This window comes from Epinephelus lanceolatus, chromosome 17 (genome assembly GCF_041903045.1).
Source record: "Epinephelus lanceolatus isolate andai-2023 chromosome 17, ASM4190304v1, whole genome shotgun sequence".
Classification (NCBI taxonomy): domain Eukaryota; kingdom Metazoa; phylum Chordata; class Actinopteri; order Perciformes; family Serranidae; genus Epinephelus; species Epinephelus lanceolatus.
The window spans coordinates 22931058-22944310 of record NC_135750.1 but is presented as its reverse complement, the minus strand read 5'-3'; the positions used below and the strand labels follow the sequence as shown (position 1 = coordinate 22944310).

The 13253-nt window shown below is 40.5% G+C and overlaps 1 protein-coding gene across 4 annotated transcripts in view; it reads right to left on the bottom strand.

Annotated features, from left to right (window-relative positions):
• The window catches only part of wdfy4 (WDFY family member 4), a 48523-nt gene that overhangs the window by 404 nt on the left and 34866 nt on the right, over positions 1 to 13253 (bottom strand). For all 4 annotated transcript variants that reach the window (XM_033613353.2, XM_078160678.1, XM_078160677.1 and 1 more), the window contains exons 50-63: positions 13165 to 13207; positions 12889 to 13008; positions 12679 to 12802; positions 12487 to 12596; positions 10565 to 10715; positions 9166 to 9257; positions 7754 to 7963; positions 7519 to 7639; positions 5112 to 5269; positions 3310 to 3468; positions 3026 to 3205; positions 2587 to 2769; positions 1033 to 1120; positions 223 to 352 (exon numbers count right to left, since the gene is read on the bottom strand). In XM_033613353.2, coding sequence (XP_033469244.2) covers positions 223 to 352; positions 1033 to 1120; positions 2587 to 2769; positions 3026 to 3205; positions 3310 to 3468; positions 5112 to 5269; positions 7519 to 7639; positions 7754 to 7963; positions 9166 to 9257; positions 10565 to 10715; positions 12487 to 12596; positions 12679 to 12802; positions 12889 to 13008; positions 13165 to 13207 — 1869 coding nt within the window. The remainder of the gene's footprint in view (positions 1 to 222; positions 353 to 1032; positions 1121 to 2586; positions 2770 to 3025; positions 3206 to 3309; positions 3469 to 5111; positions 5270 to 7518; positions 7640 to 7753; positions 7964 to 9165; positions 9258 to 10564; positions 10716 to 12486; positions 12597 to 12678; positions 12803 to 12888; positions 13009 to 13164; positions 13208 to 13253) is intronic.

Below are 13253 nucleotides of genomic sequence, written 5' to 3'. Positions count from 1 at the left end.
TATGTGAAAATCAATCAGTGAAGCTATAAAGCACAATATAATACATATATGATGTGAGTCAGAGTGGGTGAGCTGATTTCCAATCAGTTAGTTCCACAAATATATTAGTTTTAAAATAGAATGAAATGTTTATCTTAAGAACAATTAATTAATTGTAGTGTGCAAATGTAAACTCAGTCCCTCCTCTCTGTGCTGTGAGCAGGTGCATTGTATTTACTGTACCTGGACATGGCCAGCGCTGTGATGGCCGGATTATTCTTGCTGCGGCGTTGCGACACAGCCTGACTTCTGTCCAGCTCTTGACACAATACCAGATGTCTCTTCCAGCCTTTAACCTCGCATGAGCTGCTCACTGTGGATACATCACAAGAGTACATCAACCCCCATTTATTACTAAATCACAGGGCAGGTGTCCAGCCTGTCTGTAACCCTGACCCAGCGCTCCCCACGAAAAATGAAAATGTGCATTAACGCAGTGTTTATCTGCGGTCAGCAGGCCGTTAAAGGGAGAAAAATCCCTCGAATATAAATGCTTCAATGTTACGTAAAGACTCGTCTCAATGTAATTTGCCAGGCATAATACTCCTATGAGGTGACGCGAGGCTGTAACCAACGTATGCCAAATTGGATCTGGGTATTATTGCTTTCTAAATTATACACGCACACACACGTCAGCAGAATTACTCATCAGTGTTTACTGCCTCTATGTTTAATAACTTTATAACAACATAATTCCTGCTAGCCCTAATGCTAGTGAGGGATGGGGTAAGCATTACAAGCTCTCATCTGGAAACAACACTGTCTAGCTCCGAGATGAGCGGTTAAAAATAATCATCTCACACTTAAGGATTTATCTAATTAGATAGCGATGGGTTTTTCTTTTTGAAACACAAAACACAAGAATCATTTCCTTTGGTGCAGCTGCATCTTAGTCAGACTCACAGTTTTGCTACTGTCAGCCACTCCCATCATCCGTGTTGTTAGAAATACAATACCTATATGCATATCCCATCCTACTGCCAGTAACATTACCGTCTCTCTCAGCTCGGTCTTGCCCTGGGGACACAGGCTCTTCTGGAGGGCCAGGTAATTGTGTTCTGGTGTACTCTGTCTTCCATATCTGTATGAGAGACACATAACGAGTAGCAAAATCAGACATAATTCAACATAATAACAAACACACTCACATAAGCACCAGCGTGCGCGCACACACCCCATAACTCAAGGTAATAATAAAGTAATAATACCATTTGTGTGTGTGTGTGTGTGTGTGCTGTGCATGTGGCACGGGCACCCACTCCCAAGTGAAGCCCAATTTAGAGTTTGCAGCTTTGATTGCAGAGAGGCAGTATGTGCTTATATTAATCCTACACAACAACAGTGACACACACAACCCATATGCTGTTATTAATACCTTGATGGACATCTAAGCTGCTACCTGCGAGGCTAATACCAAAGTAATGACTGCCATATTTGAATACAGTATACTGTATAAAACCAAAGCCTCCCGCTGATCCATTAGTCCTACAAAGAGCTGCCGGACAGTGACTTTACGGACCGACATTTAAATTCAATTTATTGGCACCAAAAGCTAAATGACCTATTACTGATTAACACTTTATACAAGAGTATCAAATAGATAATTAGGAGATAAAAAATATATTCTAAATACACTTTTTTTTTTTTTTAACAGATGTAACCTCCAGCGACATTTACCACAGAGATTTATCTTAATTTATGGGAACAGTCAACATATTTTGCAGCTAATACTGCACATTGAATTTTCTCCCAGATAGGGCAGTTTCTGAAGATTGTGGAGATGAATACACTCAGAATAAACGTTTATTTAAAAAAAAAAAAAAAAACTAATTTAAAGGTCCAGTGTGTATGACTTAGGAGGCTATATCGGCAGAAATGGAATATAATATAATAAGTATGTTTTCCTCAGAGTATAATCACCTGAAAATAAGAATTAGTTGTGTTTTTGTTACCTTACAATCAGCTATTTACATCTACATAGGGAGCTGGTCCTTGTCTAAGGAGATTGCCATGTTGCACCGCCATGTTTCTACAGTAGCCTGGTAAAGACAAACCATTTGTGTTTTTGTGTCGGCCACTGTCGTTCAAGGCCCCTCCGCATCAAGAGCGTCAGCAAAAAACAGACTTTTACAAGTTTAAATCACCGGGTCTGTTGGTTTTGGAGGGGAAGAGACCTGTGCAGATAATTTGGTTCCCGGTATAAACCTCCTGGACTTCTGGATCTTAATTTATCAGAGAAAAAAAGGTTGTCACACATTAGTGGGTGCTGGGCTACTGGCAAGTCTGCAACATGCCAAACATTGTAGGATGAACCGTAATTTGTAACGTGTAAGTGTTTTTATTGGTTTTAATCACCTGGTTTATTTCTTTTGGAGAGGAGGAGACCTCTGTGAAAAATTTGGGTCATGGTAAAACATTCACGAACAATAGACACAGAAGGTTTTTGGTCTAATTACGTCATGATTTGGTGCTTCTGTTTCGAGATGATTTGGTCATGCCACACATTCACTCTCATACACACATTATTACATGCATAAAAAAACTCACCCGTATGATGCCGTCTGCACAGCCCGTGATGATTACATTCCTGGCATCCCACTGGTCTCGCTGTGTGAAGCTGACACACAGGATGTCTGCCCGAGGCCCGCAGGAAGTGTCAGTGCAGGTCAGCAGCTGACCCTTCATGGTCCACAGGTAGAGCAGAGGTCCCGCACATGACGCAATCTCGCCCTTGGACAGAGTAACATGATGTTGACGCCCATGATTGGCAAAGATACACACAAAGCACAAAAAAGGCAAAACACACACAAAGAGGATATGCATGCTGTCAGCAGGCAGAGTCCTCTCTTCCTCATGCTGTGAGCTGAATTATGGGGAACAACATAATGACAGCGGGCCAGAAATGATACAGAGAGAAAGAAAGTGAGATTTTGAAAGTAGTTAAGGTAGAGAATTACAAAGAAGGAAATAAAGAAGGTGGACTTACAGTAAGTTCATTGACAGCCAGTGCAGAGACACTGTTCGTGTGTCCTGTTAACTGGGTGACGTAGCTGAGCTCCTCCATATCCCACAGGATACAGGTGAGGTCACGGGAGCCACTCACTATCATGCTGTGGACCTCGGACACAGCTAGGCACGTCACTGAATCTGTGTGGCCGTATAACGGCTGTGAAGAAAATTTGGACCAGTGTTATTGTGTGTTTATGTGTGAGCAATTACATTCTGGATGTTATTGTTAAATCTCTGTTGCAAACAGACATGTAGCCAAACCTGTCGGAGCTTCATGTGAGTGAGTTTGTCCTTGCTGACAGCTACATCCCACACACACACCACAGTGCTGGTTCCTGCAGTGACGATGGTTGCAGGGTTGGGACAGGCAGCGCACAACGTCTCCCCCCAGTCACACAAACTCTCACATACAGCAAAGGTCTGGTGACAGACATACATAAGTAGACAATTATTACTTTGTGTATATGATGGACTGAGTTTATGGATACGCTTTAGCAGTTTAGCATATTTAATGCTTTCATAATGTAGACTCGTAGTTGTAAAGGTAATTTTGATGGTAGTTTAAATACTATCTTTTAATGTGTTAGATTATTTTAATATTAATTTTTCACTTTAAAGGCCGGAAACCCAAGAAAAGAAGTCTAAAACTTGTGATGTCATCAAGAGTTTGGAGCGTCAACATCTTTCACAATTGATCTTTCTGACTCCTGTGTATTCTGTAATGGTGCCACAAATACAATTATACATTTATTTTATGAATACATTCATGTTAAATTCTTCTGGATCAATCCAGAGCATGTTTTTGATACAGGGGCGGCACTGTGGGGCAGTGGTTAGCACTGTTGCCTCACAGCAAGAGGGTTCCAGGTTTGAATCCACCGGCTGGCCGGGACCCCCCATGTCACAGTCTGCATGTTGTCCCCATGTCAGCATTGGTTTTCTCTGGGTTCTCCGGCTTCCTCCAACAGTCGAAAAACATGCACATTAGGTTAACTGGTGACTCTAAATTGCCCGAGGTGTGAATCTGAGCGTGAATGGTTGTCTGTCTCTATGTGTCAGCCCTGTCCAGGGTGTATCCTGCCTCCCGCCCAGTGTCAGCTGGGATAGGCTCCAGCAAACCCGCGACCCATGTTTTCTTAAGTATGGGCAGAATGATCTGGACAGAGATCGTGTTTTTTTATTTTAAATCTCCTCATTTTATAAGGTCAGTTTTATATCCTAATGGTCTGTAAATTGTCTGAAAGGAAACACAATATTCGCCACTTCAAGCATGAAATGAAACAGTTCTTTGAAACACTAAATGAGAAAAACATCTTTCCACTTCATTGTCTCTGGTGTTTTCCAGGACTTTATACTTGATGACATCATAAATTTGAGTTTCAGCACGCCAGTTTTGGATTTGGGAGTTGTTCATGTTAATTAATATTGTTGGACTGTCTTAGACCATTGGAATAATGTGTATGAATTCTGGAAATGGGCCTGAAAAAAAGGCCATACAAAACAGAATCCAAGACATCACTGTGATATCAGATACACAGAGTGTGTAGGGCAAGAGATGGCATTGCCAGGCATGGGAAGTACGGGGTTTTAAATAGTTGTCAAGAAATCAGTTGACACAGCAAACACAGCGGTGTGTGGCACTCTGAAGTGGGTGAAAGCTTGGCAGATCATAAAGATCGCCTCATTGTTTTGATTGAGCGTGACTAGTGATGTAAGAGCCAGCTGATACTGATTAGCTGACTGTGTGTGTGGCTCGACCCACATCCAGTTAGACGCTTCACATGCATGTGATTGAATTGGGAAAATTCAGTCTCTATAAGTGTGTGTAACACTGATACTGAGCACTACCTAATTAATAAAAGGGAGTGAAATGTGCATTGTTTAAGTTTTATTAATTTATCAATCCAATTCTTTATTCTAAAAACAAATCCATACTTTGTGGACCTGCATAGGATTTGCAGTTGTCTCACTGCAGTTTGATTCATGCATCTGGTTGGAGCTGGAAGGTTGTGCAGCAAACAAACAATGTAAATCTGATCTACTGTACAGAGTGACATACGTACCTTTTCTGTAGAATAGTTTCCAAAGGCACAGCTGTTGTCAGGGAAGCCCCAGCTGAAGAAGCAGCCCAGCAGAGGTGACAAGAGGAGACGGTTTCTCTCCAGGACCATGACCTCTTTTTCCAGACACAGTATCTGACCTACGGGGCCCCTTGGCAGCTCTGCAGGAAGTTTTACAGTGTTACTGAGAGCGGGGCACCATCAGGAAGAAGTTGTGTAAGAAAGTAAGAGGGAGTTTTTTTTAAATTGTCTGTTAAACCATAAAAAAGTTATGGTGTAAAAGCGAGAGAAAGTGACCTCATTCTGCCTTTTGTGTACCTGAATAAACTCGCCCGGCCAAATAAAGGTAATGGCTCTTCAGAAACATCACATTAAAGAGTTTGGTAGCTCAGTAAACTTGTAAAGAATTTCATTAAATTGACCACAGAAAACTGGGCAATTAAAACAGCTATTCCCAGGTTAAAACAAGCCAAGGCTCCGTCCTGGGGGGACACCTGCATCCTGGACAGCACAAGTTGTCCGTGTGTCTGTGTGTGTGTGTGTGTGTGTGTGTGTGTGTGTGTGTGTGAGGGTGAGGCAGTGAGAGAGAGGGGCTGTAATTGTGCCTGTAATTGACCTATTCATGAAGGAACAGGCAGAAATCATTATATCCTATTGGCCGTTCTGCTTCTAAAATCCCCAGAAAGAGGTTGTGTCTGCACCAGTCTTAGCATTCTTCCTCCTATTCATCTCTATCTGCTTATTGATCAGATCAGACACTCTAAGATTTAATATGAAATGTAATATGCAGGAATCTCTCCCTGAGCATTCGCAGATTCATCTCCTCTCCCTCAGTGGGCCTGTAGGGATATTCAGATTATTAAGTAGGGCTCAGCGGAAGAGTCATCTCCATATTGTAGCTCTAACAGATAGCTCTTTCTACTCCATACTGTAAATTAATCTATGGACATTCTCGCTCTGTTTCAACGATCCCCCTGAGACCTGGCCACATCTTGTATATAATAATTGACACCAAATGGTGTGAAACAATATAAAGGGGGAACAATAAAAAAGGTGACAAAATGCAGATGACTATTACGTGTATGGATGAATTTAGTTTACTCAGCAGAAATATATATATGTTTATTTAGTTATTTGGAAATATCTGTTGTAAGGCTATACTATGATTTGCTTTATTTTTATACCTTCATATAAGGAATAGTCACTTTGGCTGAGAGTATGCTAAATATATAGTCAGCAGCTGATTAGCTTAGCTCAGCATAAAGACTGGAAGTAGGTGGACACAGCTAGCCTGCCTTTGTCCAGAGGTTAAAAAAAAAAAAGCTCACGAATTAACATGCTGTAGCTCACTTGTTTAATGTGTAAAAAAAGAAAAATGGGTTCATATTTAGCGTTTGAATCTTTCCTTTTAACTTTTGGAAAGAAAGCAAAAAAAAAAGGGTATTTCCCAAAATGGTGAACGATTCCTTAAAGGGACAGTCCACCCCAAAATCGAAAGTACACTTTTTCTGTCTAACGTACGAGTTGCCAAGTGTTGGAGACATCGTTTGTAGAGATGTCTGCTTCTCTTGAATATGATGGAACTAGATGGCACTCAGCTTGTGGTGCTCAAAGCCCCAAAAAATACCTTTGAAAAACTCAACAGCAATGTCTCTCTCCAGAAATCATGACCCAGTTACTCAAGCTAATCCACAGACCTTGTGAGCAGTTTCATGAAGGAACTATCTGCATTCTTCTGAACTACACCCACCAACAGCTCTGCTGAGGAGGACACAATTAATGTTTACATATCCCACTATTATGAGCACTAGCCTCTCGTCAATAAATAGATGCACACTTTATCCGTGTGATTATATGGTTGGTTGGTGTAGTTCTGTAGAAAGAAAAAAGTTCCTACATGAAACATCTAACAACAAGGTCTGTGGATTATCTTGAGTAACCAGGTTATGTTTTCTGGAAAGGTGGTCTCGATGGCTGTTTCATCAGTGTGCGAGTGTGTTTAAGATGAGTAGCAGGCGGCATCTTGTATGGTAGCCTCGGCCACCAGTGTGTGAATGGGTGAATGTGACATGAAGTGTTACAGCGCTTTGAGTGATTGGAAAACTAGAAAGGTGGCGTACAAGTGCAGGTCCATTTACCATTAATATTGCTGTTGAGTTTTTCAAATATATTGTCATGGCATTTAGAGCACCACAAGCCAAATATCATCTTCTTCCATCATAATACAGAAGGCAGACATCTGTGTGGCTGATATCTCCGAAACTTGACAACTCACACCAAAACAAGTTAGATTGGAAAATAGCACTACAGCTAATAGGAAATTATGAATTTTTGTTTTTGAGGTGAACTGTTTCTTAAAAATGAAGTTCTTATTTGCTGTCTGAGCTCCTCTTTTATTGTGTAGTTGTACCTCTGAACGGCTGCACGGTGGTCTTCACTTTGTCCAGTTTGAAGAAAAATGGAGTCGGATGAGCTGGTGATGATCCTTCCTTCTTAGTTCCACTGCGAGGCGGATGTGGCTTGGTGAAGAGCTATGGGAAAGACAAAGAGAATTCACAAGCAAAGATTATTTTCCAAAACAATATGATGCACTTACATGAAATTATATACTTTTTGCACTTCCCCACTTAGCTCACTCTTTCTACCTGTTTGGGAACCTGGCCAAAGTTGCTGATGTATCCCAAGATCGTGCTCTTGATGAGGGGGTCCTTAGCATCCTGGTGGCTTCTGTTAGCGTAGAAGTAAGGGTGGAACGTGTTCACACTCTCTACAGCAGCAGGGCCTTGTTGCCGATACCCGAAAATCAGGTCAATCCACAGGTGGAGGTTTGCACTCACATAGTCACTTTCCAAAGCCTAAGGGAGACAGAAGATTGTAGTATAAACTACGACCACCTCGTCAAGTAATATTACAAAACTACTCTACATGCACTGTGCAGTCTGAAAATACAGCGCTGTGCAGTGCTCATTGTTATTACAGTGGGACCAAAACCATCAGTCAAACTGTTAATATGAGTTTAGAAACACAGGAAACTTCTACAGGAATGCACAACCAATCAAATTACCCAGGTACAGTGTGATTTCTTCCAAAAGTCAATTTAGAGAACTAGAAGAGCAGGAAGCTGCACAGCTGTGTTATGAGCATATCTTCATGTTTGAATTAAAGAATGATTTGGGTAGAATTAGCCGGAGATTGGTTTTGAAGAGTTAATAAGGAAAAGTGGGCATTATGACCAGCATGTGTATCCTTGCAATCTTAATAAACCCATCCCGGAACAACAGAAACCTGAAAAAAAAAAAAAAACATCATAACAAGGATATATTGTCCTGAGTTAATTTGTCTATGGAAGAGAAAAAAAACAATCTTCTAAAGTCACTAATTTTATGAGAATGGTGGGCAATATGAGTAGTTCAGTAGATTACAGAGTGATAACCATCATAGATGCCCCAGGAATGGGAAAAGGGAGGGTCACACTGAAGAAATCAGACCAACAGAGAGAAAAAAGAACGGAGATATACAATAACCCCACACAGGGAAAAGAGAGAACATATTCAGCCCATAAACAGCTGGCAGAAATAATGCCATTATGAAAAATAGAGTCTTGTTCCTGCCCTGAATGATGTTAAATAGGCTTGTTGTCCTTCACTGTCTGTCATCTAAACTTCAGATAAACGCCTTGTCATAGATTTTATTGATAAGAACAACAACTGGTCATTATATTAGAAAACAGTCAGTACTAAAAGACGTTAACTGAACCAGACTCAGTGTGACGAGATGGCCTTTAGAGAACATAATGAATGGCTGTTATGAATAAGATCTGTCTCTTATACTGTGGCAGAAAGAATGAAGCCAAACAGACTGACTGCAACCAACACTATTACAGTGCGAGGATTACAGCAGATACTTGTTTGAGATACTAAAACAGTGCATCTTCTGTGTATATACATCAGCTGGTATTGGCAAACATTATTAGGTCTCATGGGAAAAGTTGCTGAATGTAATAGGCCAGACCGGCCGATTGCAACAGACAAGCCTGGTAAGGTCGGGGGTCACTGACCTCTCGATGGATTCTAATGAACTCTTGCGGGTCACCTTTCGCCCATGGAGGCAGCTCCACATCTCCCAGAGCGGTACCATCCTCCATATAGCCTATAGAGATATGGATATACAGGACATACAGCATGCTGGGTCACATCACACATCACTGTGTTTCATCCTTAACAGGAGTTTAAAGACACCCTGCGGAGTTTCTTTTTTGCCACTGGTGACACTATGGAGCAATGTTTTGATTTGTGGTTCCCTGTTTTGTTTGTCATTTGTGTGCCCAACAGGCACCTGAGTAATTCAATCAACACCCCACTACCTGATGTAAACAATGCAGGTTCACACTCAAATGTTTTCTGTAAAAGGAAATGCATTGCAACGAGCAGCAGCAACTGCTGGGGCTGAAAGTCAACACACAAGTGCTACTTGAGGCTGGCTCCAAAAGAGAGTCAATCCTTATAGACATTCATGTTGAAATGCCCAACTTGACAGCAGAAATAAACAGCCTGGCTCAAAAAACAGTTTTGGTCTCTGTAGCTAATTTACCCGTTCATAACAAATGTATAATGGGATCATTTTATATAACTCACTTGTTTAAATTTTATTAAGGCTTATGACTATGCATAATTAGGGGAGTGGCTGCTTTGAGAGGCAGGCTGGCGATGGACTGCGGACCCCTCCACAGGTCCAGCATTTCGTCTGAATATGGTAACTTCTATCTCCAAAAATCAAAGATGGCAATGGTCAAAATGCCGAACTTGACACTTCAAAACAGGAGTCCACAAGCCAAAAGGTGAAGTCACAGTGCCTACATCCATTTTTTTTTAAGTCTATGAATTCCACACATTTGTTAGGGTTCTACAATAAACACAGTGTGTTTTGGTAATTTAAAAAACATAGAATATTTTTGTGTATTTTGTGACTTTTTTATAAGGAAACTCAACCGTGTTCCTTTAAAGAATAAGGCTATTGTATCATTTATTGCCACCACATTACTTTCAAAGAACAAAACCAAAATAAATTGATTGTGCCAGCAAATATTGACTATGTAGCCAGAGGAAAATATAGCTTGTTCCTTTGTGCATCACACCTCTATTGTTGTCCAAAAACTATTAAAAACACATCAGTGAGTCACACTATTGCACTGGGTGATTTGTTCCCTTGTTGCAATAAACATCAGGTTTTAAAGATTTATGTCTTCTGGAAACAAATGGACCTGAGATTTAAAGCTACAGACAGGGAAGGGCAGGGAAGTCGGACAGTGCTGAGAGATAAATTAAAGCATTGTTGGTTTGGGTCTTTTGATGGGATTTGTTGACAATAAGAAACTAACAATAGTGCTTGTACAAGGCAAATATCTTCAGATTCATAGTCATTCATTTAGCTACACAGAGGATAATCTTTAAGCTGACCCAGCTGGATGTGGTTGGAGTTGAGCAGGAAGTCCGGCAGGTAGAAGAACTCTGGGATCAGCTCTCTGACGTCCCCTGTGTTGTCTCTGGAGGCCGACTCCCACTCCTTCTTTACACTGTAAAACATCCGCTCTGCGATATCAAACCCTCCCTGCGGGGACGAGAGAAGCAGCACTGTCACACCCCTCGGCACATCATTCAACCAAACTTTGTACCAGGCATTATTAATACAGTAGTCTGCTCGATTCAGTGCAGTGAACCACATTTTATATTCTTCATTGTGTTATGTAAGCAGGAAATATTTGCTACTATTTGAAGGAAGCTTTTCATCTTTCTGTAAAATTCCATAATCTATGATGGAAATCTCACGAGAGAGAATGTAATTTAGAGTAAAACAATTACCTCAATGAATGAAAATAACATATATACTGGTAAACTCGGTTAGAGATGTAAATCCAGTTATGGATATTACCACACGCCCGTTATTCGCTTCAGAAGACAAAAAGGCACTGTAATTCACCAGACTAACATCTTCATTGCTTTATTCTGACTATCAAATATGCATGCCTTTTCATTATAATCAATTGGACGCTGTATTGTAAATTGGTAACATGTGTGGCTATTTGCATTGGGTTTTTTTGGATGCTTTCTGTAATTATTTGCATATATATTGAAATTTCCCTATAATCTGCTTTCATACCAAAAACAGCATTTAAACAGGATCTGGAGTGCTGAAAATAGCTCCTGTTAGAGTCAGATTATTAGCAAGATAATGTTTGAGAGTAAAAATGATGAATGTGGATGGGCATCTGGAGCAGTGGGTTTGCAGGGCCTGTGGATTAGTGGAAACAGACTGATACACAACAAACTGAACTTCCATTTCTTTAGAAAAATCCACACCACACCTGCAGTGATCAGCAGGGGTTACACTCAGAATCTGACCGACATTATAACTTTATACATTTATCATTTACTGTAAAGTGTCTCCGTGTAATTTATATGCATGTATTCATGTGTGTGAGACTCCAATCTGCTAGATAAGCCTTGTATTTGAGCCACTAAGATGTGGGTAGCACTGAAATCTTGTGCTGCAGATTTGTGGTTCAGATTTTCTTTGATGCATCAACACACAACTTCAAGATCTGATTAAAGGCTATGGATTCGAAAACGCTTCATCCTGTTTGCTATCACTGCAACTTACTGTATTCATCTCTATCATTCTGCTTTAATGACTGACCTTCTGATGTCCTGATAAGACATTTACTGTGATATGGTGACATCAGAATGAGTAGTTATACAGCCTAACTGTTTAGTATTATCAAGGGTGTGGGGTTTGCATCAATATTAGAGGGGACACATATGAAACTGAGGGTTTGGGGGTTCCTCCCCAGGCAATTTTGAGCATCAAACACTTGATTTTTTTTAATGCATAAATGTTTTCAATGTCTTTAATGTCATCAAAATAAAAGTCCTCTGCTACTACTTTCATGTTGTTATTGGGAGGGCCAAATGAAAGCTTTTAATACTGAGGGGGACGTGTCACTGGCAAAATCTACACATATGAGTATTATACTTTTGCTTTTGTGATAGATACATTTAATGTCATGGTACAAACCATTAGAAAGGGTTCACCTTGAAAAAATCTTCCATTTTGATGCTATGCTATTCTGAACTTAAGAATTTTTTTGTGGAAACTGGTCAATAACAGCAGCCTGAGGAATTGAAATATTGCCTTAAAAAGAGATTTGGAGCCTTCACTGTTCAGACCTCCTTTGTGCCTTGCAGTGAAGTATTTTTTGTCTAGCAACTGAATGTTTCTTGGGCACATTTTTCCTCCCAGCGTCCTCACTGTGGGCCATCGAATTTTATCTGATACCAGCTCATTCATTTTAAGGGCATAAAAATGACCAACAATAACCAACCTGCAGTGTCTGGAAGGTGTGTGAAAACGGCTCCATCCTGACAAGGAAAGAGGCGACGATGATGGCTGAGGAGTAGTGAGTACAGTAGTGACACTGTGTTGACAAATCTCCTGTAGAGCAAAAATGTTTTAATAAAAAGTACAGTGACCAGCAAAAAATAAGAATTAAAAGTGAAGAGCTGAATACATTTACCTTCACCCTCAATGTTCTCAACTTCTTCATATCTTTGGATGAACATCTGTCTCCTTTTTTCTGTCTGAGCTCCCATCGGCTTAGACAGGTCACGGAAGGTCGCAGGATTCGACAGATCGAGCGTCTATCAAGGACAGGGATTAATCAAACCACGTTTATCACCTACAATATGGATTTTAAAGAAAAAGATGTCCCTGTGTGTGGGCTTACATCTGACTGGTAGTCAGCTAAGACCCAGGGGAAGACTGGATACTGCATCAGGTCATTGTATGTCCTCCCAGCGATGGTGTTCAGATGCATCAGATACTCAAAGTTACTTATTTCCCCTCTCTGGAGGACAGAGAAGAGTAATATGAAGTAGATAACCACCTTTCACAACACAGGAATATAGTTGAAATCAACATTTCGGCAGTTTGCATTGATATCAAAGGAGAAAAAAGCTAATCTGAAAACAACTCTGACAAATGGTTGTGTTTATTACGTTACCTGCCATTTAACAAGGGCTGCCTTTTCAACCACAGGAGTCTTCCTAAAGCACAATAAAAAAAAAAAAACTTGAATTAGCATCAGAGTCT